We start from the raw sequence: 24,014 nt of genomic DNA on the forward strand, positions 1-24,014 counted from the left end.
ACTGCCCTGTCACTGTCTCACAACTCAGACCTGTAGAGCCAATTATAGTGGTGAAATGGTATTCAGGGATGAGATGGGCCCATCTTTTATCTAATGACAGACAGACAAATGAGCAGACAGATTTAGATAGATAAGTACGTATTCCTTTTCTCGTTCATGTCGCTCCTCTGCTTCTTTCATCATTTCCTGTGATTGCTCCAACTTGGCATCCACCAGTTTCTGTTGAAGTTCTCTGTGCTTAAATATTTTATCAAGTTGCTGCAAGAAAACAAACTGCTGTGTTGAAATTGCACATGTAGTGAAAAAACAGACCTGCATGCTCACACATGTATGGCTGCCTACTAGAACAAGCATAAAGGCCAAAATATTGCAAATGAATAGAGCCCTGCAAATCCATGGATATCTACTTTATAACTGCAGATGTGGTTGTATTGCTTACCATCTTTACAGATCACCTATTGAATGCAGATCCAATTTTTGTACCGAGAAGGGCTCTACAAATGGAAACCCCAAACATTCCCAGCCTATTGCAGTTATTAGAAAATGATAGGTCTTGTCATAAGAACAAATTGTACCAGAATTTACTCTAGAAGTGAAACCAAGTTTGTATTCATTTAGACTTATAATAACAAAAAAGTCCTGGGGACCTTTTCCAATACTGTGCATTAGAATGTACAATATCCACATATAAACTCATTAGTAGAATCAAAAAGATTAATCATATCTCAAATGTTTGCTCATTAGATCATGAACATGCATAACACAGTTTATTGGTGCTGTTAACTGGTCAAGATTTTGATAGATGGAGCATATTAGAATCAAACATCAAAGTCAATTGATCCTATAAAGTGAAAACAGAGATTTTAGGCCCCAACCCTGCAAACAGCTCAATGTGGGTGCAGGGGTTCATCGGGACAGAGCTCTAAACAGGATCGGGCCCTTTGGGCTTCAGTCTACAAGGTGCTGAGCATTCTTGCCTGACATAACAAAGCACTTGAGGACATGCTTAAATTTAAGCATAGGAGCTGTCTTGCTGAGGCAATTGGACTACACACACATGTAAAGTTCAGCATGTGCTTCAGTACTTTACTGGATCAGGCCAGAGTGCTCAGCACTTTGTGAGGTTGAGCCCTTATTGACTATTGTTTCCTCCTGGTAATTACATGTGTTCCAGCTCAACCACATAACATTGGTTTGATGCAGAAATTAGTGGGTGAAATATACAGGAGGTCAGACTAGATAATCTCATGGTGCTTCTGGTCTTTGAATCGATGACTCTATAGCAGGCTTTCCCAAAAGAAATATTAGCAATAGCAATGGCTCTTGCTGTGTTGAGTAAATCATTAGAGCTGGCTGGGAATTTTCCAGTGTAACTTTTTTGTGTGGGGGAAAATGCTGATTTATGAAACCAAAACTGTCCACAGGAAAGGGTTGCTTTCAACCAATTGCTCAATTTGAAAAAATTTTGAGAAAAAACTTTTGAAATGGTCAAAACATCCTGTTTTGACATTTTCTAATAGAAAAATTTTGTTTTATGGTTTGAAATGACTTTACATTTCAAAATTTTAGCTCATTTATTCTAAAAAAAGCTTAAGAATAAAAAGTCTAAATCAGAACAAAACATTTTGAAATTATGAATTGACATAATCCAAAAAATGTTTCAGATTGTTAGTTCATGAACATTTTTAAAATTTTGATATTTTGTTCTGATTTGGGTTGGGAAAAAATCTGAATTCTTAATCTCTTATGAGATGGGTCTATAAATCATGCCACATTTAGATAAAATTTCTTTTTATTTTGATAGAAACCATTAAAATGCATTTATAGTTCATTCAGGGGATGGTCTCATGTGTGATACGATAAGATTTTAAAATAATTAGATGGATGTGCTCAGTCCAAAGTGGGTCAGCCTCTGAGACTGGAAGTACACAGTACTTATGTCACTTTTCCTTCTGTTTTTAGTGCATATATTTGGACTGAGAACCACAATGAACATACTAATTAACAATAAAAAGTCCCACAAAGTCATGAGTTGAGATATTTACTAAAGATGGGAAAAAAATCAGCATAGTTTGAAAATATAGGAGTTTTGTTGAAATTTTCTCAATAGTCCTGAGATTTACTGAAGGGATAATATGCTATCTGTATATTTTTTTACTGCGGGTCTGCACACTAGAGTCTGTTCAGATGCCGAGCATCCCTGGTTTACATTTTTTATTAATCTGCAGCTGCCAGAGAAAGGTTGAAACACTAACTTGCTTCTGATGAGGTCTGGATTAAACTGCAATGTGTTATTAAATCTTGACAATGTTATCCATGTTGCATTTCACGGAAAAGCCTCGTGAAGAACAAAAATGACTGCAGATGAAGAGGATGGGGTGGTGTCAATAAATCTAATCCTCATGAACTTCAAAACCTGCCTTTCCCTACCTCAAGGAGGCTGCATGCCTTAGTAGTCTCACCTCCTCTCTGAGTTCATACTGATCAATGATGCTTTTCAGTTTCTCGGCCAGTTCTGTGTTCTCCTGGCATAGTTTCATGTTCCTTTCACTTTGCTGCTCAATCTGAGTCTGGATATCACTCAGTGTGCCCTGGAAATGATTAGTGATCTCTTTTCTCTTCTCGTCTTCCTCCCGGGCCCGTTGAAGAGTTTCCTCCTGTTAAAAATGTGGAGAATGTGATAATTTAAATGGGTAACACAACAGCCAGCTTTAAAAAAAAAGAAAAGACTTGGACTCATCTGAAGGTTATAATGTCTCTTTAGAGCTCTGTCTTTCTTTTTTAAACCCAGGTAATGAGTGTGACTATAAATACATAGACTGGATTAGGCAGTAGCCTTGAAAGAAAGGAGGAAAACAAGGACTTGCATTTATACAGATTGAGTTAAAGGGAACTCTCAAACCAGAGCAGCTTGGGTATGAGAATGTTTATACAAAATATAAATGTACCGATTCCCAATATTTCAGCATTACCTTTGCTATGAAGGAAGATATCTGGTCAAAAATGTTGCATCCAAACTGTTTTCTGATGGAAACTTGGGTTTTTGACAAAATGACCATGTTTGTTGGAAGGTGTTTGCTTTCTGTGGAAAGTTTCGGCTTTTAGTTGAAACCCCCCCAAACCGAAAAGTTTTGGCCACGAACAAAAATGTTTGGTCTTAATTCAGCACCAATAGAGGGGTTTCTCTCTCATAACCCAGTCTCTTCTGCTTCATCGAGCAGTAAATCAGACAACTATACTGGGCTGTGTGTTGTACAGATACAGAAGTTTATTTGCCAACACAGAGCCAAATAATGGGAGTGTTGCCGGAGTAAGGATGGCCGGATTTGTTCCACACTTATCAGTGAAACTCTATTTAGGATGTTTTTATGTATAAGTGAAAGTATCAGATGCCTGGATTCAGTGTTCTAGCATTGGGATGACCCAGTTTTTTATTTCTTAGTTATTTGCTTCTAAGGGTGTGTAATCCTGTTGTAACATTATTGGTAGCCACACCTAACATGTTACAACACATTAAGAAACCAACCTACAAATTGCATAGTGGCTTACTTTACAATCCCATAGCATAGTTCAGCTAGCATATTTATTTATATGAAATCCCTGATTACACTGGACAAGGATAATTTATTATAACCATGTGTGAACACAGCTGTAGCTGACTAGCACACTCTAATTTATATTATAGATGTTCCTCAAAGGCATAGATTTATCTCCTATTCTAGAAAAAAAACGAGCGCGCAGTGGGTGTGTAACATTCTACACTTTCTACAAGGAACACATCTTAAAGATCTGATGAAAAACAACTACTGCTTCTATTGGAGGTCACTTTTCCTTGTGGTGGACTGGACATGGATGGAGATCACAGAGTCATGCAGTTTTCTGGAGGAGGGAAATTTGGGATAGCATTATTGTTTGTATTACAGTATTGTTTGTATTACAGTAGTGCCTAGGGGCCACAGCTGAGATTGGGGCCCCATTGAACTAAGCGCTATATGTACACACAAACACACAAAGAAGAGCTTCCAACCAAAATAGACAAGACAAAGAGTGGGAGGAAAGCAATATTATAATCTCCATTTTACAGGTGGACAACTGAGCCATAGAGAGAGAAAGTGATCTATCCAGCTCACTCAGGAAGCCTTTGGTAATGCTGGGAATTGAATACGTGTCTTTTAGACTCCTAGCACAGGGCCTAATCCTTAAGTCGAGCCTCCATAGATATTTCATTCTTTTAGAAGAGCAAAGTGCATTAATAAAATATCATTATCATTATTCTGAGCTCAGTAAAGTAATAAATATATCCAAATGAATATAAAGCAAAACATTTCCACGTCTTGGAGATGAGCTACAATGAACCATTTTGTAGCAAGGTGACATAAAATAGCCAGAAAGTAGCAATTGTGCAAATGTTAAAACATACACAGTGATAACACTTTGGGTCTCATTTATTATTCACCTTGGAAGGAAGAATAATTACCTGAAGCACAACAAAAGAATTGCTGGTTAAGGTTTGTTAGAGTCATCATGCATTTTTGGTGTGGGGTGCATTGTTCAATTTGATCTCCTTCTCTCCCCCAAACAAAAGGCCAGACGGTGGCTTTGAGCTACTGACTGTCTTGTGGGGTTTTGGAACACTCTACAAGCAGCTGTGCAGAACTGGGAGTCCATAGAGTAGCTGGTCCAATCAGAATTTCTCATATTATGATTTTAGGTATCAGATAATGGTCACCAGTTGAATTTCAAGTATTTTGAAACGAGGCTGCATCTAGCTGAAAGGAAAGCTGGTCTTATAGTTAAGACACTGAACTGGTCTCAGGAAAACTGCATTTAACTCCTGAGTGACACTGTACATTGGTTTTCCCATCTATAAAATGGGTATGATAATAATACTTCCTTTGCCTGTCTAGGTTGTAAACTCTTTCAGGCAGGGACTGTATCTTGCTATGTGTAAGTACAATAGCTAGCACAAAGGGGTTCTGATCTCAGAGGCCTCTAGACACTACTGTAGGAGGAATGCTGACTGACTTGTCAAGAATTCCTTCCCAGAGTGTACCAGGAAGCAGTAGCTTTAGCTCCCTAGGAAAGGGAGTGGCATGTACTGCACCTGCACTGGGCCAGTGGAGAGGCAATGGCTCTCTAGATCTAGCTTAGCAATGTTTCTTCTCTCCACACCAGTTGTGCTGCCCCCTGAGCAGGGTCACACGGAAGGGGGAAGGCTGTTGTCCCCACATTGGGGCAGCCATCACCTGGCTCAAAGTAAACTTTCCTATTTGTGTTACTGTGTAATTGTTCACCTCAAGTACATCCAAAATCTCCAGTCATTCCTATCCCTATTAATCTGTGAGCATTCCCTCTATTGCCTGTTGCTCTTGGTTTCTCAGGCTTGTTTCTGTACAGCAAGATCATTTAAGTTTTCTTCATAATTCTAAACGTTAAGAGTCAGATCTGCTCTTGCTTACAGCTGTTAAAGCTGGAGTAGCTCCACAAATCCAATGCTCTGGATTCACACTGCTGTCACAGAGCAGAATCTCTTCCTGTAGGATTTTCTTTCAGCATGTTCGAAGCATTCAGAACATGCAAATCATATTTCCTTCATTAATTAGTGAAATCTACACTCACTTCTCTAAAAGTTGTAAATTATGGTTTGGAGTTTTAACACAAATAAATATGCTGCATCTCCTCTATGCTTACAGGTGGATGAGCTTCCAGAAACTAAAATTGATTCTTAAGATATCCCCTTGATCCAGTTCTACTCTCTCCTCCACCTCGCTCTCTTTTCTTAATTCCCATATTGGAGGTATATCCATACCTCATATGCCAATATGATACTGATATAGCCTTCCTATGTTTCACTGTTAAAAGTGCAATAATAAATTTAATAAAATCTCATAACATCTGAAAGAAGATACTGTTATGAAGTGGGTGAAAGCTTGTTATGTGTTGGGTTAAAATGCCATTGAAGGTGATAGGTGTCAACTTACCCTTCAGTTAACTTAACTATAAACATAAGCCTCATCTAAGACAACAGGAGTGTGTAAACCCCCTCAGGAGCTTTTGGGCTGCGTATTGTTTTGGGGAGGGCTGTGTGGGACTGTGAGAGAGCATTCAGATACTGCTGAGGTCACAAAGAAGAAGAAGAGAGAGAGAGAGAGAGAGAGAGAGGCAGAGGAAAAATGGCAAGAAAAACCAAGCAGGAGCCTGTAAGCACAGTGGTGTGATGCTGGAGTGGGAAAAGCTAGAGAGTTTTTAGGTCTGGTGTTGGCCAAAGAGGTCTGGGGGGCTGGTAAGCTAAGGACCTGCTCCCTTTTGTTCTTGGGTCCTTCTGTGGTCAGGAACACAGGACTTTGTGCATTCCTTGTAAATAAACAAGGCTGCATCAAAGAAATACCTGGCTGCCACCAATTTCTCCTTCCACCTCAAACTCCCACATAGCCCTGAACTTTGACTAGCCACTTGGGTCAAAAAGGGGCAATGCTACCTTATGTGTAGGCTTAATCATTTTAATGAGTGATATTTTATGAATAAAAGACCTCATAGAATTAAGATTATCCAGGATTGATTTTGATCTTGTAAATTAAGAATACTGTAATTCCACTGAAGTCACACCTGAGTGAAAGGAGTGCAAGTGAGATCAGTTTACTACTCCCTGATTAGGTTGATGATCCTGTGATTCTGAGGCAGTGCAGTCTGACTCACAAACTGCTTCGGTCATGCCCAGAATCAGAACTGGTGACTGGCTGGTGTTTACATAAGAGTCTTTCACTCTTAACTGTCCATGAGCAAGAAGCACAAGGGACATGAGATATTTATGTAATTAAACAGCCACCAGACTGTCAGCTAATTTTCAGAACAATAACACAACACAGAGAAATGTATCACTGGGGGTATTAGCTGACTTCTGTAAAAGACAGTGGGATATACAGTATAACAATGAGAATAAATTCTGTTCTTTTTAGGAACATGTATTTTGCTTTTCTTGAGGGAGAATTAAAAATCTGTTTTCTGCTGTCAAGTGTAGTTGCAGGGAAATCATTTGCATGGTTGGTTTGTAACTGCATAAAGATTTGAGGTTCCTGATATTAACCAAAAAAAGAACCAAGACAAACTTTCCTTTCTGTTGTGTATTTCTTGTTTGTAGTACAATTCTATATTGCATATTCTGCAGCACTTCAGTGCATGTCAGTGGGAATTCCACACACTGAACGAGTGTAGACTATACACATGATATTCACATGACATGATGTGCATATAATATGCCATGGCAAGTGAGAGGAGATTCATAATGTGGATAGGAGAGGTAAGTTTTACGCTTTGTAACTTAAGTGACACTATCAGCTGCTTTCTATAGTTTCTTTTCCCCATGATTTATAATATAAGCAGATTTGCCAGCCCCAAGTGTTCAAAAATTATGTGCCAGGCTCTCCTTCCCCTCCCCCCACCAATAATTAAATTGGGTTAAAACCATGGTTAAAATAATACACTTTGGATTCTTTTTATTTGCTTTCTGGTTTTTTAGCCTCTCTCTCTCTCTGAAACCCTAAGGGCTAGAAATGTAGCTTTACTTTTTTTCCCCACGTAATCACATGACTCCAGAATGTGGGCCTTTTAAAAATCCACTAAATACTACAAGGATCATGTTAAATTTGTGAGAATTGGCAACTGACTTTCTTCATTATGAATTTCATTCTTATCCATTTTGGAGACACTGATATTTTTTCCCATAGGCTTATTTTATTTTGCTTGCTTGTAATGTCTGCACAAGGCTGGAGTAGGCTTAGTGCTTCTGTGTTTTACAGAAAGGTCTATAGCATCTTTATGTCCACACTACGAAATTAGGTCAATTTTATAGAAGTAGATTTTTAGAAATTGATTTTATACAGTCGATTGTGTATGTCCACACAAAGCGCATTAAGTTGGCGGAGTGCGTCCTCACTAGCGATGCGTGGCTAGCATCGACCTATGGAGCGGTGCACTGTCTCTGCCGCCCATTGGAATTCTGGGTTAAGCTCCCAATGCCTGATGGGGCAAAAACATTGTCGCGAGTGGTTTTGGGTACAGGTCGCCAGTGGCCCCTCCCTCCATGAAAGCAATGGCAGACAATTGTTTCATGCCTTTTTTCCACGCAGACACCATACCACGCCATACCACCGCTCAGCTCAGCTCACCGACACCGCTGCTGTTGTGTCCTAGGTGCTGCTGGCAGCAGACGATGCACTAGGACCGCTAGTTGTCATCCACCGTCATCCACCGTCGTCATCCACCACTTCCGCTGCAACTCTGCTCTGCTGCTATTGTATCAATAGCGAATTTCTCCATGTTGTCTGTCATGGGGTCCCGGGTAAGTGTGTTCTTCCTCGGGAAATGTGCGCGGTGCTAACCGTCATCCTCCACCGCTTCTGTGGCAACTCTGCTCTCTTGCTCTCATGAATCCACCTTGCAGGTGCTCTCATCATTCTCTGTAAATATCTATTCTCGTGGCATCTGTTGTCAGCCACCGCTTCCGCTGCAACTCTGTTCTCCTGCAGACGCCATACCACTGCAAGCTTTGAGCCCGCTTAGATCACCAGGGCAGTTATGAGCATTGTAAACACCTTGCGCATTATTCTGCAGTATGTGCAGAACCAGAACCTGCAAAAGCAGGCGAGGAGGCAATGGCAGCGCGATGATGAGAGTGATGAGGACATGGACACAGACTTCTCTCAAAGCACGGGCCCTGGTAATGCGGGCATCATGGTGCTAATGGGCCAGGCTCATGCCATGGCACACCAGTTCTGGGCCTGGGAAACAAGCATAGACTGGTGGGACCGCATAGTGTTGCAGGTCTGGGATGATTCCCAGTGACTGCGAAATTTTAGCATGCGTATGGGCACTTTCATGGAACTTTGTGATTTGCTTTCCCCTGCCCTGAAGCACAGGAATACAAAGATGAGAGCAGCCCTCACAGTTCACAAGCGAGTGGCGATAGCTCTGTGGAAGCTTGCAACTCCAAACAGCTACCGGTCAGTTGGGAATCAATTTGGAGTGGGCAAATATACTGTGGGGGCTGCTGTGATGCAAGTAGCCAACGCAATCAAAGATCTGCTGATATCAAGGGTAGTGACCCTGGGAAATGTGCAGGTCATAGTGGATGACTTTGCTGCAATGGGATTCCCTAACTGTGGTGGGGCTATAGACGGAACCCATATCCCTATCTTGGCATCTGAGCACCAAGCCAGCGAGTACATAAACCGCAAGGGGTACTTTTCAATGGTGCTGCAAGCACTGGTGGATCACAAGGGATGTTTCACTGACATCAACGTGGGATGGCCGGGAAAGGTACCTGAAAGGTTCAGGAACGCTGGTCTGTTTGAACAGCTGCAGGAAGGGACTTACTTCTAAGACCAGAAAATAACTGTTGGGGATGTTGAAATGCCTATAGTTATCCTTGGGGACTCAGCCTACCCCTTAATGCCATGGCTCATGAAGCCATACACAAGCACCCTGGACAGCAGTAAGGAGCTGTTCAACTATAGGCTGAGCAAGTGCAGAATGGTGGTAGAATGTGCATTTGGACGTTTAAAAGCTTGCTGGTGCAGTTTACTGACTCGATTAGACCTCAGCGAAACCAATATTCCCATTGTTATTGCTGCTTGCTGTGTGCTCCACAATATCTATGAGAGTAAGGGGGAGATGTTTATGGCGGGGTGGGAGGTTGAGGCAAATTGCCTGGCCACTGATTATGCATAGCCAGACACCAGGGCGATTAGAAGAGCACAGCAGGGTGCACTGCACATCAGAAAAGCTCTGAAAACCAGTTTCATGACTGGCCAGGCTACAGTGTGACAGTTGTGTTTGTTTATCCTTGATGAAAACCCGCCCCTTGGTTCACTCTACTTCCCTGTAAGTCAACCACCCTCCCCCCGCTTGATCACCACTTGCAGATGCAATAAAGTCATTGTTGCTTCACATTCATGCATTCTTTATTAATTCATCACACAAAATAGGGAGATAACTGCCAAGGTAGCCCAGAAAGGATAGGGGAGGACGGAAGCACCGGGTGGGGTGGTGGATGAGGGGAGGAGGGAAGGACAAGCCCACACTGCACTTCAAAACTTATTGAATGCCAGCCTTCTGTTGCTTGGGCAGTCCTCTGGGGTGGAGTGGTTGGGTGCTCGGAGGACCCCTCACCACCCCACGTTCTTGGACATCTGGGTGAGGAGGCTATGGAACTTGGGGAGGAGGGAGGGCAGTTACGGAGGGGCTCCAGCAGCAGTCTGTGCTCCTGCTGCCTTTCCTGCAGCTCCACCAGACACCGGAGCATATCAGTTTGATCCCCTAGTAGTCTCAGCATTGCATCCTGCCTCCTCTCATCGCGCTACCGCCATCTCTCATCTTGCTCCCGCCACCTCTCATCTCGCTCGTCCCTCCTGTCCTCGCGTTCATTTTCTGCTTTCCTGGACTCTGACATTGTTTGCCTCCACGCATTCTGCTGGGCTCTTTCAGTGTGGGAGGACTGCATGAGCTCAGAGAACATTTCATCATGAGTGCTTTTTTCTGCCTTCTTATCTGTGTTAGCCTCTGGGATGGAGATGATAGGGGGAGCGTTGAAATATTTGCAGCTGCAGGAGGAAAAAAAGGGAGAGTAGTATTTAAAAAGACATATTTTAGAGAACAATGGGTAGACTCTTTCACAGTGAACCAAGCTGTTAACATTATGTAGCTTTTGGTACATGGTCGCATTTTGCCTCTTATATTGAGGGCCTGCCGGTTTGGTGTGAGAGATCACACATGCAGGGCCGGGCAACAGAATTCGGCTTGCAGGCAGCCATGGTAAGTCACAGTCTTTCAGCTTCTTCAACCTTCATAACATGTGGGAATGGTTTCAGACAGCAGCGCCCTCCTTTCCCATACCAAGCACCCATTGGGTTGGCCATTTAAAAGGAGGGGCTGCGGTTTTCAGGTTAACGTGGAGCACAAACCCAACTAAACCCCCCTCCCCACCCAATTCTCTGGGATGATCACTCTCCTGAGGATAACACAGAGAGATAAAGAAGGGATGTTGCTTGAATGCCAGCAAACACCAGGACCATACGCTGCCAGGCTCTGTGATGCAATGATTCCAGACTACGTGCTACTGGCCTGGTGGTAAAGTGTCCTACCATGGAGGATGGAATAAGGCTGCCCTCCGCAGAAACCTTTTGCAAAGGCTTTGGGAGTATCTCCAGGAGAGCTTCATGGAGATGTCCCTGGAGGATTTCCACTCTGTCCCCAGACACGTTAACAGACTTTTCCAGTAGCTGTACTGGTCACGAATGCATCCCAAGTCTTCAGGGCAAATTAATCATTAAACATGATTGCTTTTAAACCATGTATCATATTTACAAAGGTACACTCACCAGAGGTGCCTTCACCAGCTGCATGGTCCGGGAGCCCGTCTTGGGAGGGTTGGGAGGGTATTGGCTCCAGGGTTATAAACAGTTCCTGGCTGTCAGAGAGAACGGTTTCTCTGCTTGCTGCTGTGCGCTATCCTCCTCCTCCTCCTCCTCATCTTCCTCGTCCCCAAAATCCTCATCCCTATTGCAGGAGACTCCCCCCTTGCAGGTGTCCACGGACATGGGTGGGGTAGTGGGAGGCCCCCCGCCCCCAGAATTGCATGCAGCTCATCATAGAAGTGTCATGTCTGGGACTCTGACCCAGAGTGGCCGTTTTCCTCTTTGCTTTTTTGGTAGGCTTGCCTGAGATCCTTAATTTTCATATGGCACTGCTGCGCGTCCCTGTTGTAGCCTCTGTCCATCATGCCCTTGGAGATTTTTGCAAATATTTTGGCATTTCATCTTTTGGAACGGAGTTCTGATAGCATGGATTCATCTCGCCATACAGCAATCAGATCCAGTACCTCCCGTTCAGTCCATGCTGGAGCTCTTTTGCGATTCTGGGACTGCATGGTCACCTGTGTTGATGAGCTCACCACGCTGGCCAAACAGGAAATGAAATTCAAAAGTTCCCGGGGCTTTTCCTGTATACCTGGCTAGTGCATCTGAGTTGAAAGTGCTGTCCAGAGCGGTCACAATGGAGCACTCTGGGATAGCTCCCGGAGGCCAATACCATCGAATTGCATCCACACTACCCCAAATTCGACCTGGCGCTGTCGATTTCAGCGCTAATCCCCTCGTTGGGGAGGAGTACAGAAATCAATTTTAAGAGCCCTTTAAGTCGACAAAAATGGCTTCATCGTGTGGATGGGTGCAGGTTAAATTGATCTAATGCTGCCAAATTTGACCTAAACTCGTAGTGGAGACCAGGGCTAAGAAAGTAGTGGCCAAATTTTAAACTTCTATCCCCTTTAGGGGACAGACTTACACTCGGTTCTTGCTATGGGTGTAATTGTGTTTTGTGTGTTCACATGGCAAGTACTGAAGCCAGACAGAATTTGGCTTTATAATAATAGCCAAAAGTTTGCCTGGCTGGTCACCCAGTTCCAAAGTAAAATGGTTTAAAAGGTGACAGATATTGGAGATAGTCTCACTAGGTTTAAGGGTAAAAGGCCCTATTAACTACTTATGCCCCATGCAAAAATAGGGAGCAAACTCTGTTACCCTAGTCATAGTGAGATCAAGAAGTATCTGACTACTGAGATGTCATTTATGATATTCAACAATGCAACCAGTTCCATATCTACTCTCACCATACTATTAGGTCTGCTCTACACACAAAGTTGCTCTGGTTTAACTAAAGGTGGGTTTTAAAAAAAATACTTAGGGTTTCCACTGGTTTAACTATGCGTGGACATACTTTAGTCACTTTAAAACTGCCTGATATTGGTTTAAGGTAAAATGATCAGAAGAGATTTTTTATGTAATAACAATAATAATATTTATTATTTATAGGTATTCACAAACAACTAGCAGGAAAATTAGCAACAGAGCCTTTTTAATAGAAAATAAGATATTTAAAGAAACATGGTTATTGTAGATTTCACATCTAAGTGGCATATGTGAAAAATGGGAATTTTAGTAATATTTTTATGATTCCCGTGTGTCTGAGATTCCCTCCATGCTTTGCCTTGCTATGCTCAGAGTATAAAGGGCCAAAATGTTACTGTTGGGGCAAAGTAAGAGACATGAAGTATTTGTGTAACTATACTGTCTCTGGTGGTATGGATAGGTCATGAAAGGACTGGCTGAAAAGCATATCAATTGAGAACCTGGAAAGACTGGGACATTGGCCAGGACATTCATAGCAATCAGCAACCAAGAGGAAGGAAATTTCCTCCCCACCTCTCAGAAGGAAGGCAGAGCAAAGGCACCAGCTGGAGGACAAAAGGAAAAGCTGGGTGAGAACTGGCCTCTGGAGAGAGACACTCAAACACCGGGAACTAAGGACAAAGGGATGGAGATGGAGAGAGAGCCTAGATGGCTGAAGGGAGCCCCGGCCTGGCATTGGCCAGGCTGAACTCTCTTAACCTTTGCCTCTCTGTGCTAACCTAAGGACTTTCAGATTCTGTATGCTAGGTGACTAATAAATTGTTAACTTGTTTGAAAAAGCTGCTTGGTGTCACTATAGATACTCACTGAGAACCCTGAACCCTGATGGGGCATAGACCAAGTCTCCCACAGGAGTCTGGTTTGGCTGGACTCACTGCAGGGAGCCATGGATTGCTGGTGCCTGAAGGCCTACTTTAGGAGTCCTGGAGGCATGGGTCTTCCCCTATGGAACTGTGTGGATCCTTGGGGACGAGCACACTAAAGGGGTCACTCCCAAGGGACTGGTTACAGCCTGGGGCATAGACCAGACCCTATGAATCCATGACAACCTAATACACCAAAGAAGTTACAGACACACTTTGAATCTGAGCCCATTGACACACATTAAAATTTCTCTCACACAGATACTGTAACTTCAGACAGTTTTTGCAGACTAGGTCAACATCTTTCTCATCCTCAAGGCAAATAAGACTGACTTTTTGGCTTGGTTCATCCTCAATGGTCATTTCAAAATATCCCAGCACCCAAATTATATCAAAATACCCAATAGCTCCTTGTGAGTCTCCTGCAGCAAATCACTAGTGCTTATTTTGTTATGGAGACACATATATAATATATAAAACATACTGAGTCTAAGGGTATGTCTACATTGCAATCAGAGCTGTGACTACAACACATGTAGAAATACCTGAGCTAGCTTTGATCTAGTTAGCTTGAATAACAATAGCAGTGATGCCATGGCAGAATGCGTAGAGAAATGCTAAACTGTATTATGCTGTTTAGTCACTAAGTGGCGCAATGTGTAATATGCCTTATCGGAGCATATACCTCAATGGCTATACCTGTCAGTGCATTAAAGTGTGTCTTAAAGAGAACACATCTCTGTCATGGTGCGCACCACTCACAGCCAGACTGGTGAGTGGTAGTCTGGGGATTAACTCAAGGCTGATGCCTCCTGCCTGCGGTTTGTACACCGTCACTCTGTCTCTGCTGTCCACCTGCAGCCCCCTCACAGCCTCAGGACCTGTAATATCCTCTTTGTGGCTTGGCCCTCCAGCTGTTTCACAGTCCATGTTCACCCCTTCCAGGGGAGGTTTAGCTCCCCAATAGTCCTAGGCAGTCTTCCCACTCATTGCCTTGGTGCTACTTGCCCAATGGCTGGTAGGTGAACCTGGGCCCACCCTCTTCTCTGGGTTCCAGCCAGGGGCCCTCAGCTCAGCAGTTCAGGCCTCCTCTCTCGGGCATCACTGTTCTATCTCTGGGTTACTTCCTACTACTGGTTCCCCATTTCTTCCTGGGCCTACCAGTTCCCCAAAGCCTTTCTCCCAGGTAGTAACTGCAGTCTCCACTTATGCCTCCCTTTCTCCTAGGAGTGTCTACCTTTTCCCAGCTACCCCTTCTTCTTTCAGCTCCTGGGCTTTATAGGCCATGCTTAATCCTGCCCAGCTGAGCTTCCTTAATCAGCTACCTGATGGGTTAATTGGCCCATCTGGCCTGCATTAAACTCTGCAGGGTAAGTGTGGGATAGTCATCCCATCACAATCTCTCTGTATCTCTCTCTGTGGTGGAAGCTCTGTAACTAGTTCATATGTGGTACATGACAAGATGTCAGCAGTAAAGGCAACCTAACTGCAGAGGAGAACAGAAACAGAAGGAAAGCAGCAACAAAGGTTGCACATTGAAAAAAAGCAACAACGTTTTCAGGATCTATTTTATCAGCATGCCACTCTTTAGGGCCCCAGAGAACTTCAGCTTTGATACACCTTAAGAATGGAGAGACTGGAAGCAATATTTTGCAAGATTTCACAATGTAACCAAACTCCATAAGGAAACTGGAGATATCCAGGTATGCTCTTTAATTTATGCGATGGGAAAGTACCCAGAGCACATCTTTAAGTATTTTACCTTTACTAAAGAGAATCACAGAGATGACTGTGAAAGGTTTCTGGCTATGTTTGATGAATACTTTATACCTCATGGAAATGTGATTTATGAAAGGGCATGTTTTCACCAAAGAATTCAATAAACAGGGGAATCTGCTGAATCTTTTATCAGAACTTTACATGCATTAGCAGAAAACTGTGATTTTGGGCCTGAGAATGCAGCTGCTTTGAAAGTTTTTATCTACGTGCTCTATGATCAGTTAAAAACAGAAAACCCTACAGGCAGCTATTCAAATAGCAAAGTATCTGAACTGGTCAAACAGCAAAATCAAGAGCTATTTGCCAGTCTTGAAAGACAAGAAACTAGCTTACAATCATAGAATCATAGAATATCAGGGTTGGAAGGGACCCCAGAAGGTCATCTAGTCCAACCCCCTGCTCGAAGCAGGACCAATTCCCAGTTAAATCATCCCAGCCAGGGCTTTGTCAAGCCTGACCTTAAAAACCTCTAAGGAAGGAGATTCTACCACCTCCCTAGGTAACGCATTCCAGTGTTTCACCACCCTCTTAGTGAAAAAGTTTTTCCTAATATCCAATCTAAACCTCCCCCATTGCAACTTGAGACCATTACTCCTCGTTCTGTCATCTGCTACCATTGAGAACAGTCTAGAGCCATCCTCTTTGGAACCCCCTTTCAAGTAGTTGAAAGCAGCTAGCAAATCCCCCCTCATTCTTCTCTTCTGCAGACTAAACAATCCCAGCTCCCTCAGCCTCTCCTCATAAGTCATGTGTTCTAGACCCCTAATCATTTTTGTTGCCCTTCGCTGGACTCTCTCCAATTTATCCACATCCTTCTTGTACTGTGGGGCCCAAAACTGGACACAGTACTCCAGATGAGGCCTCACCAATGTCGAATAGAGGGGAACGATCACGTCCCTCGATCTGCTCGCTATGCCCCTACTTATACATCCCAAAATGCCATTGGCTTTCTTGGCAACAAGGGCACACTGCTGACTCATATCCAGCTTCTCGTCCACTGTCACCCCTAGGTCCTTTTCCGCAGAACTGCTGCCTAGCCATTCGGCCCCTAGTCTGTAGCGGTGCATTGGATTCTTCCGTCCTAAGTGCAGGATCCTGCACTTATCCTTATTGAACCTCATCAGATTTCTTTTGGCCCAATCCTCCAATTTGTCTAGGTCCTTCTGTATCCTATCCCTCCCCTCCAGCGTATCTACCTCTCCTCCCAGTTTAGTATCATCCGCAAATTTGCTGAGAGTGCAATCCACACCATCCTCCAGATCATTTATGAAGATATTGAACAAAACCAGCCCCAGGTCCGACCCTTGGGGCACTCCACTTGATACCGGCTGCCAACTAGACATGGAGCCATTGATCACTACCCGTTGAGCCCGACAATCTAGCCAGCTTTCTACCCACCTTATAGTGCATTCATCCAGCCCATACTTCCTTAACTTGCTGACAAGAATACTGTGGGAGACCGTGTCAAAAGCTTTGCTAAAGTCAAGAAACAATACATCCACTGCTTTCCCTTCATCCACAGAACCAGTAATCTCATCGTAAAAGGCGATTAGATTAGTCAGGCATGACCTTCCCTTGGTGAATCCATGCTGGCTGTTCCTGATCACTTTCCTCTCATGCAAGTGCTTCAGGATTGATTCTTTGAGGACCTGCTCCATGATTTTTCCAGGGACTGAGGTGAGGCTGACTGGCCTGTAGTTCCCAGGATCCTCCTTCTTCCCTTTTTTAAAGATTGGCACTACATTAGCCTTTTTCCAGTCATCCGGGACTTCCCCCGTTTGCCACGAGTTTTCAAAGATGATGGCCAATGGCTCTGCAATCACAGCCGCCAATTCCTCCAGCACTCTCGGATGCAACTCGACTGGCCCCATGGACTTGTGCACGTCCAGCTTTTCTAAATAGTCCCTAACCACCTCTATCTCCACAGAGGGCTGGCCATCTCTTCCCCATTTTGTGATGCCCAGCGCAGCAGTCTGGGAGCTGACCTTGTTAGTGAAGACAGAGGCAAAAAAAGCATTGAGTACATTAGCTTTTTCCACATCCTCTGTCACTAGGTTGCCTCCCTCATTCACTAAGGGGCCCACACTTTCCTTGGCTTTCTTCTTGTTGCCAACATACCTGAAGAAACCCTTCTTGTTACTCTTGACATCTCTTGCTAGCTTCAGCTCCAGGTGCGATTTGGTGCAAATTTTTTTTTATTTTGGTCCAGGTGCAAGCTGTAAAGAGGGCTAAAAGTAATTATCATAGGACCTCTGAGACTAAGAGGGATATAGCCCAGGCTAACTACATACTTTTTGGACTAAATGCATAAGATATGGGAAAATTCATAGCCCAGGGATCCATGTCCAGTCAAAGGTGCAATATGTAATAAATGCACAAAATATGGACGTTGTGCAGCAATTTGCTGCACTAAAGCAGTTAGGGTGTTGACTCATATTATAGGCAATCAAGAGCCATAGTTTCTGGGCTTTATCATGTGTGATGACACAGAGCCCACCTGGAGAGTGAAACTGGATGTTCATGGAAAGACTATTGATTCAGCAGCAGACATGAGTCATATTATCAGAGGGGACTTACAATCACCTTCAGCACCTCCCAGAGCTGAAGTCACCTGACACATCTCTGACTAGCCCTGGAGGTATTCTGAACTGCACAGACCAATTCCCCACAGAAACAACATACCCCCCCTCCAAAAAAAAAGAAAAAGTTTTGCACTCAAAGTGCATGTGATCAAAGGATTAAAGACCAATGATCTTCTCAGCTTCTGTATGGCAGCCATGATGGGACTAGTGAGAAAGGTGGAAGAACTCAATGAAGTATTTGATGATACTGGAGTTTTAAAAGGAGATCCAGTAAAATAACTTTAAGAGGCAATGCTGAACCACATAGATGAAGTGAGCTGTAGCTCACGAAAGGTTATGCTCAATAAATTTGTTAGTCTCTAAGGTGCCACAAGTACTCCTTTTCTTTTTGCAAATACAGACTAACACGGCTGCTACTCTGAAACCTGTCACATAGAATAACAACTCTACCAGACAGGCCTTGGAAGAGACTAGCTGCAAATTTATGCTAATTCAGAGGCCATCATTAGCTGGTTGGTAGTTTTCCAGGTATATAGAAATGTATTTGAAAGACATAATATGTCTTAGTGTTATTGAGAAACTGATGTGCACTTTTGCTTATTTTGGTATTCCAGAACAACTAGTGACAGACAATGGACCACAATTCACCACTGCAGAATATAAGTAATTCCAACTGAAATATGATTTTGATCATATTACTAGCTGCCCACATTACTCACAAGCAAATGGAGAGTCTGAGAGAGCTGTTCGGACAACAGGAAGATCCATTCCTTGTTCTTCTGATTTACAGATCAATGCCTATATAATCCAATACAACTCCTGATGGGAAGACCTCAGAACTACTGTTAGGTTCTTTTCCAAAGTCATATCTCCAAAGTGGCCAGACATGAAGGGAGTAGCCGAATCAGCTAAAAAGGAAAGAGCTTAAACTCTTTTACAACAGAGGTAACTCAGAGAACTGCTGGGTGTAGAACATGATTGTGTTTTTGTCAAAGCTGAATGGAGAAAAAGGATGGAGAAATCTAGCTATTGTAAAGGGGAAAAAAACCCTTCATGCCCAGATTATATGTGACTGAAACCAACATGGAGAGTTCAGCAGAAACTGTTGACAACTACAGTTTGTTGCTGAGAGATCACAATCAACAGAGCAAACTCTGCAGATAGTAGGTACATAACAAGAAAAAAAAGACACAGATTCCAAACCAACCATGGCCAGTTGTTGCAACTATGGATAGCCAGATGATCGAGTTGTTACGTGTTCGGGTTGTGTAATTAGAAAACCAGTATGATTCAGAGACACTTAACAGACTAATCCATATTGAACTTTAAAGACCGTGTCCTAGTGTACATTTTGTAAATGATTGGAATGTAAAACTTAAAGGGGGAGATATAGTGCAATATAAAGCTGCATTATAATGTTTTGCCACTAGGTGGTCTTGTGTGAAACATACTTTACCTGAGTTTGTAATAAGCCAGAGACTAGCAATGCATTAAAGCAGCGGTTCTCAAACTTTAGCAACTCGAGGACGCCCATTTTGATTTAAAATTTTTCACAGACCCGCAAGCCCCCCTGCTCAGCCCCAGGCCCTGCCCCCACTCCACCCCTTCCCCCAAGGCTCCACCTCTTCCCACCCCGTTTCACCCCTGCCCCTCCTCTTCCCTGTGTCTTTCTTCCCCCTCCCCAGAGCACACCCGGTCCTCGCTCCCCCCGCCTTTCTCCTAGCTGGGGAACAGCTGTTCCCCAGCATGCAGGAGGCACTGGAAGGGAGGGGGAGGAGTTGATCAGTGGGGCTGGTCACCCTGGACATGATTCCACTCCCTCCCACAAGCATGCCCCATCCCCACTCCTCGCCCATCCTCCCAATGCCTCCTTCACACTGCTGAACAGCTGCTTCCCGGTGTGCAGGAGGCACTGGAAGGGAGGGGAGGAGTTGAGGGAGAGAGGGGGATGGAGTTGATCAGCCAGGCCCGCAGACCACCTGGAGTACCTTCATGGACCCCCAGGGGTCCACAGACCCCAGTTTGAGAAACGCTGATTTAAAGGATCTCATGGCAGGCACATCTGATGTATCTCTCTCTGTAAAGGAATCTCTGTAGCCTGTCCACATCTGGCACAAGAGTCTGAACTGTTAGCAGTAGTCCTGCAACTTACTGTGTACAAGAATTACATGACAGAAAGGGTGGCAACATCGATTAGCCACTTGAGTAGCTGCCCAGGGTTCCAGGCATGATTGTACAGCCCATGCTGCCACCCTTGCTGCAATGGCTTCAGAGCTAGTTCAGGTATGTCTACACAGTCTTCAGTCACACCTCTGATTGCATTGTAAGCATACCCTGTGTGTCATTCACACAAAGGGCCCTTTGCACCACTCTGACAGCATAAATAAGGATTACAATTGGTGAAAATGTCATTTACACTCACCTAATGGCCCTTTTACAGAGCCAGAACTGAGTAAAGGGCCTTAATGTAAGCAGGAATGAGGCCTACGGTATATAATTGCATATTGTGTACATTAATGTAAATAATCTTTTCAGTGTGATGTTTGAACAGCATAGTAACATTTCTGAGCCTGCCCACACAGTATGGGGCATATATCCTGCTGTATAGTTTGAGAGGCCTCTTACTAACCTTGAGGGTTTTGTTGTGTCTCTGGAGCTCCCGGCAGAGGCTCTCAAGTTTGCTGCGGGCAAGGATGGCTCTGCTGTGCTCACTCTGCAGCTGGTCCTTCTCTTTGATGATCTGCGCCTGTCTCTTCTGTAGATACTTCAGCTTTTTCTGCTCAGCACGATGTTCTTCCAGCTGAAGACACAGGGGCAAAATGTAGGTAAAAATAAAAATGCAGTATATTGAAAAGAAGGAAAAGAAAATGCGCTCTTTGGTTTTTAACTAAGTTCCTCCTCTTTCATAACTGTTTGGAGAGTTTTTTGTATTTATATCAGCACCTAGTAAAGAGAGGCAAACTACTGGCAGTAAAATCACAATCTGTACAATAGCCCAGTGAATGATGTGTTTGTGTGTGTGCGCGCGCATGTAGATGGGGGGAGCATGAAGGTAATTTTTAATATTCTGTCCTCCCGTTTCAACCCTTTCTTCTTCAGTCTGCCAGATCCAAGCTTGAATGTTTTTGTTCTGTTTTGCTGTTTAAAACTGGGGCAATCACTGGAGCCTTATGCAGTGGGAATTCTCATACCCTGTCATGAGGTAACTCAGTGATTACTCATTTTATACTGTGGCTTTGTGAGAAGTAGAGCGGTCTTTCAGACAGGCCTTGTTCACTTATCACTGCCAGAAAGCAACAAAACTCAAAAATTTACTAGATACCCAAGCAGCTGTTGAAATAAAAGCCCTTGGTAATCAAAAATGTAGCCTTTCTGTGGGTTTCTGCTGTCACTGGCAGTGCATTCTTTAGCGGTACAAATTCCTTTAGGGCACCAAAAAATAATATCATACTATATTGGCTGAAGTAAGTATTTGGTGTGAACTTCCAAATATTTGCCACAACTACGTTTTAGTGGTGCATTTGATCGTAGAATTACAACTGTACTTTTGATTGGTGCTGTTCATTACTGTGACAGGGTGAGTGGCTACTTTAAGAAGGAGGGGATCCAGTGCACCTATGACTGCCCAGTTGTGCTAGAGCAGGGGTGGCCAACCTGTGGCTCCGGAGCTACTTGCAGCTCTTCAGAAGTTAATATGCGACTCCGGCGCTGGAGCTACAGGCGACAACTTTCCAATGTGTTGGGGGAGGCTCACTGCTCAACCCCGGGCTCTGCCATAGGCCCTGCCCCTGCTCCACCCCTTCCTGCTTGGATCTTCTTTTGGGAAAAGGGGAGAAGCCCCAGGATTGAGTTTGTTTTGAGTTAGTCACCCCTGTAATCACACTCTACGCACTACTGCAATAATATTTATACAAAATATGCCTTATGAAGTATCATATGAAAGCTAATACAGTGGTTATTAGTATCACTGTAAAATGCCTGTGTTCATGTTATATGTGAAGTTATGAATTCCCTCTGTATGATGTTACTAAAATGTATTTGAACTAGATAAATCTGGGGAGTGGAGAAAGAGGGTTTTTCCAGGCAAAGAAAATGCCTATGCTTCCATTCCGGTACAATCACAGACAACTAGTAATTATAATCAAGTGATCAGCCATTGGCATATTGGAGCCTGCAGGGACAGATCACTTTGCATTGTAGAAAGCATGAGCGGGGAAGAAACCAGGAGGGAACTTTCTCCATCGGACTCCATGGCACTTTTCCTCACAGCAGAGGCACTGGACTTTGGGAAGGATACATTTCAAAAGTTCACTGGTGTATAAAAGAGATGGGCAAAGAATCCCAAGTTATTTTTCACCCAAGAAGACAAGGGAACCAAGACTTTTGGATTTTGTGGGAGATCCTGACTAATGGGTTGGTCCGCCATCTTGCTGGAAGGAGCAAGGTAAGAGTCTTACCTTGAATCAAGACTGTAGTTTTGTTAAGACTTTGTCACTAGAAAGTGTTTTTCACTTTTATTTGCTTGTAACCATTTCTGACTTTATACCCTGTCTCTTTTTGATTAAATAAAATTAATTGTTTTACTTTTATTCTAAATCAACCCAGTGCTTGTTAGAATTGAAGTGATTGTTAACACTATTTAAAGAAACAAACTGCTGTGCTTTTGTCTCTTTAAAGGAGCAACAGACCTTATTACTCTTCTGAGTAGTCCAGGAGGGGGCTGGGCATTTCAGGACAGATGGTTTTGGGGAAATTTGGGAACTACTAGTCAAGTGTTGGAGTCACTTGACTAGTAGTAACCAAGGCTGGTGGAGTCCTGAGCATGGCTGTGGTGTGACAAGCAGGCTGCTGGAGTCAGAGTTGCTGAACCAGGGCTGCTTAACTCACACAGACTCAGTACATGCTTGTACGCAGGGTTGGAGCGTCCAGATGGAGAGCTACAGCAGCAGAGCATTTTAAGGCACTCAGGGTTACAGAAGAAGCAACGACACAACCTCTCACTGATCTGAATTACAGCCCCGAACGTGACAAGATAAGCAAACAGCACGTGGAGCACTGCTTTCAGTGCTACACTTCTTTGTCCGTTCACAGTGCAATTGATCCCTGTGATAAAGAGTGGGGCTGTCCAACACCAATAGAAGTAGCAAAGTCCACAGTTTACTTCATGGAGCCCCTGACGTGTCTCCCTTTATGAGGTCAAAAGTATGCTTGGGGGGTAGGATGGTGATGGGTCTGTTTGTTTTTCTGGTAGGCACTGTGGAGTAGAAGGGGATATCTGGGTATGCCATTCTTAGGGTGGAAAGGCTTTGTCCAAGAACAATTGTCTATGTCAGAAAATTAGACCCAAAAGGGAAATGTTTAAGGACTCTGGCCTGGTGGAGTTTAATTAAGGTGTTCAGGAATAAGGGAAACCGAGGCAGGGTGCTGTTGAAGCAACCTTGACCATGAGGGGCTCTTGAGAGACACCTGATCCTGTTACAGTTAACGGGAATTGCACATTCTACAATAAAGTAGACAATTCAATATTTGCACTGCGTTGGTCGGTTACATAAGTTACATGGTATTATTTATGTTCCCTGATGGTTGACGTATGCAACTGACCAATACAGTGCCGATGTGAGTTGCGAATATTACAATAGAATATAAAACTTGAATTTTAGACTGTGTTGATTAGTTACGTAAATCACCCAATCTGTGAACAGAAACAATACCACATGATATGTGGCTAATTAAAGCAGTGGAAACTGATTTATCTATTCAACTATTAATTAATCTAAGTTTCAATATCCACAACTGGAATGCTCTACAGGCCAGGAATTATTCACTGAAGAAACTTGTGAATAACGTTGACCTCACAATCCCCTACCAACAAAATACTCCTTGGACAAAGTCTTTCCACCATAAGAATGGTAGTTACTGATTCCCCTTTCTACTCCGTAATACCTACCAGAAAAACAAACAAAATTACCACCCTACACCAAGCAGACTTTTGACCCTATAAATGGAGAAGTGCCAGAGACTTCAAGAAGTCAGATAGGGTCTTTGCT

The 24,014-nt window shown here is 43.5% G+C and overlaps 1 protein-coding gene across 1 annotated transcript in view; it reads right to left on the reverse strand.

Annotated features, from left to right (window-relative positions):
- The window catches only part of TXLNB (taxilin beta), a 53,809-nt gene that overhangs the window by 17,928 nt on the left and 11,867 nt on the right, over positions 1-24,014 (reverse strand). The window contains exons 3-5 of the mRNA XM_073335218.1: positions 20,597-20,767; positions 2,463-2,657; positions 139-258 (exon numbers count right to left, since the gene is read on the reverse strand). Coding sequence (XP_073191319.1) covers positions 139-258; positions 2,463-2,657; positions 20,597-20,767 — 486 coding nt within the window. The remainder of the gene's footprint in view (positions 1-138; positions 259-2,462; positions 2,658-20,596; positions 20,768-24,014) is intronic.

This window comes from Lepidochelys kempii, chromosome 3, assembly GCF_965140285.1.
Source record: "Lepidochelys kempii isolate rLepKem1 chromosome 3, rLepKem1.hap1, whole genome shotgun sequence".
NCBI classification, from domain to species: Eukaryota; Metazoa; Chordata; order Testudines; family Cheloniidae; genus Lepidochelys; species Lepidochelys kempii.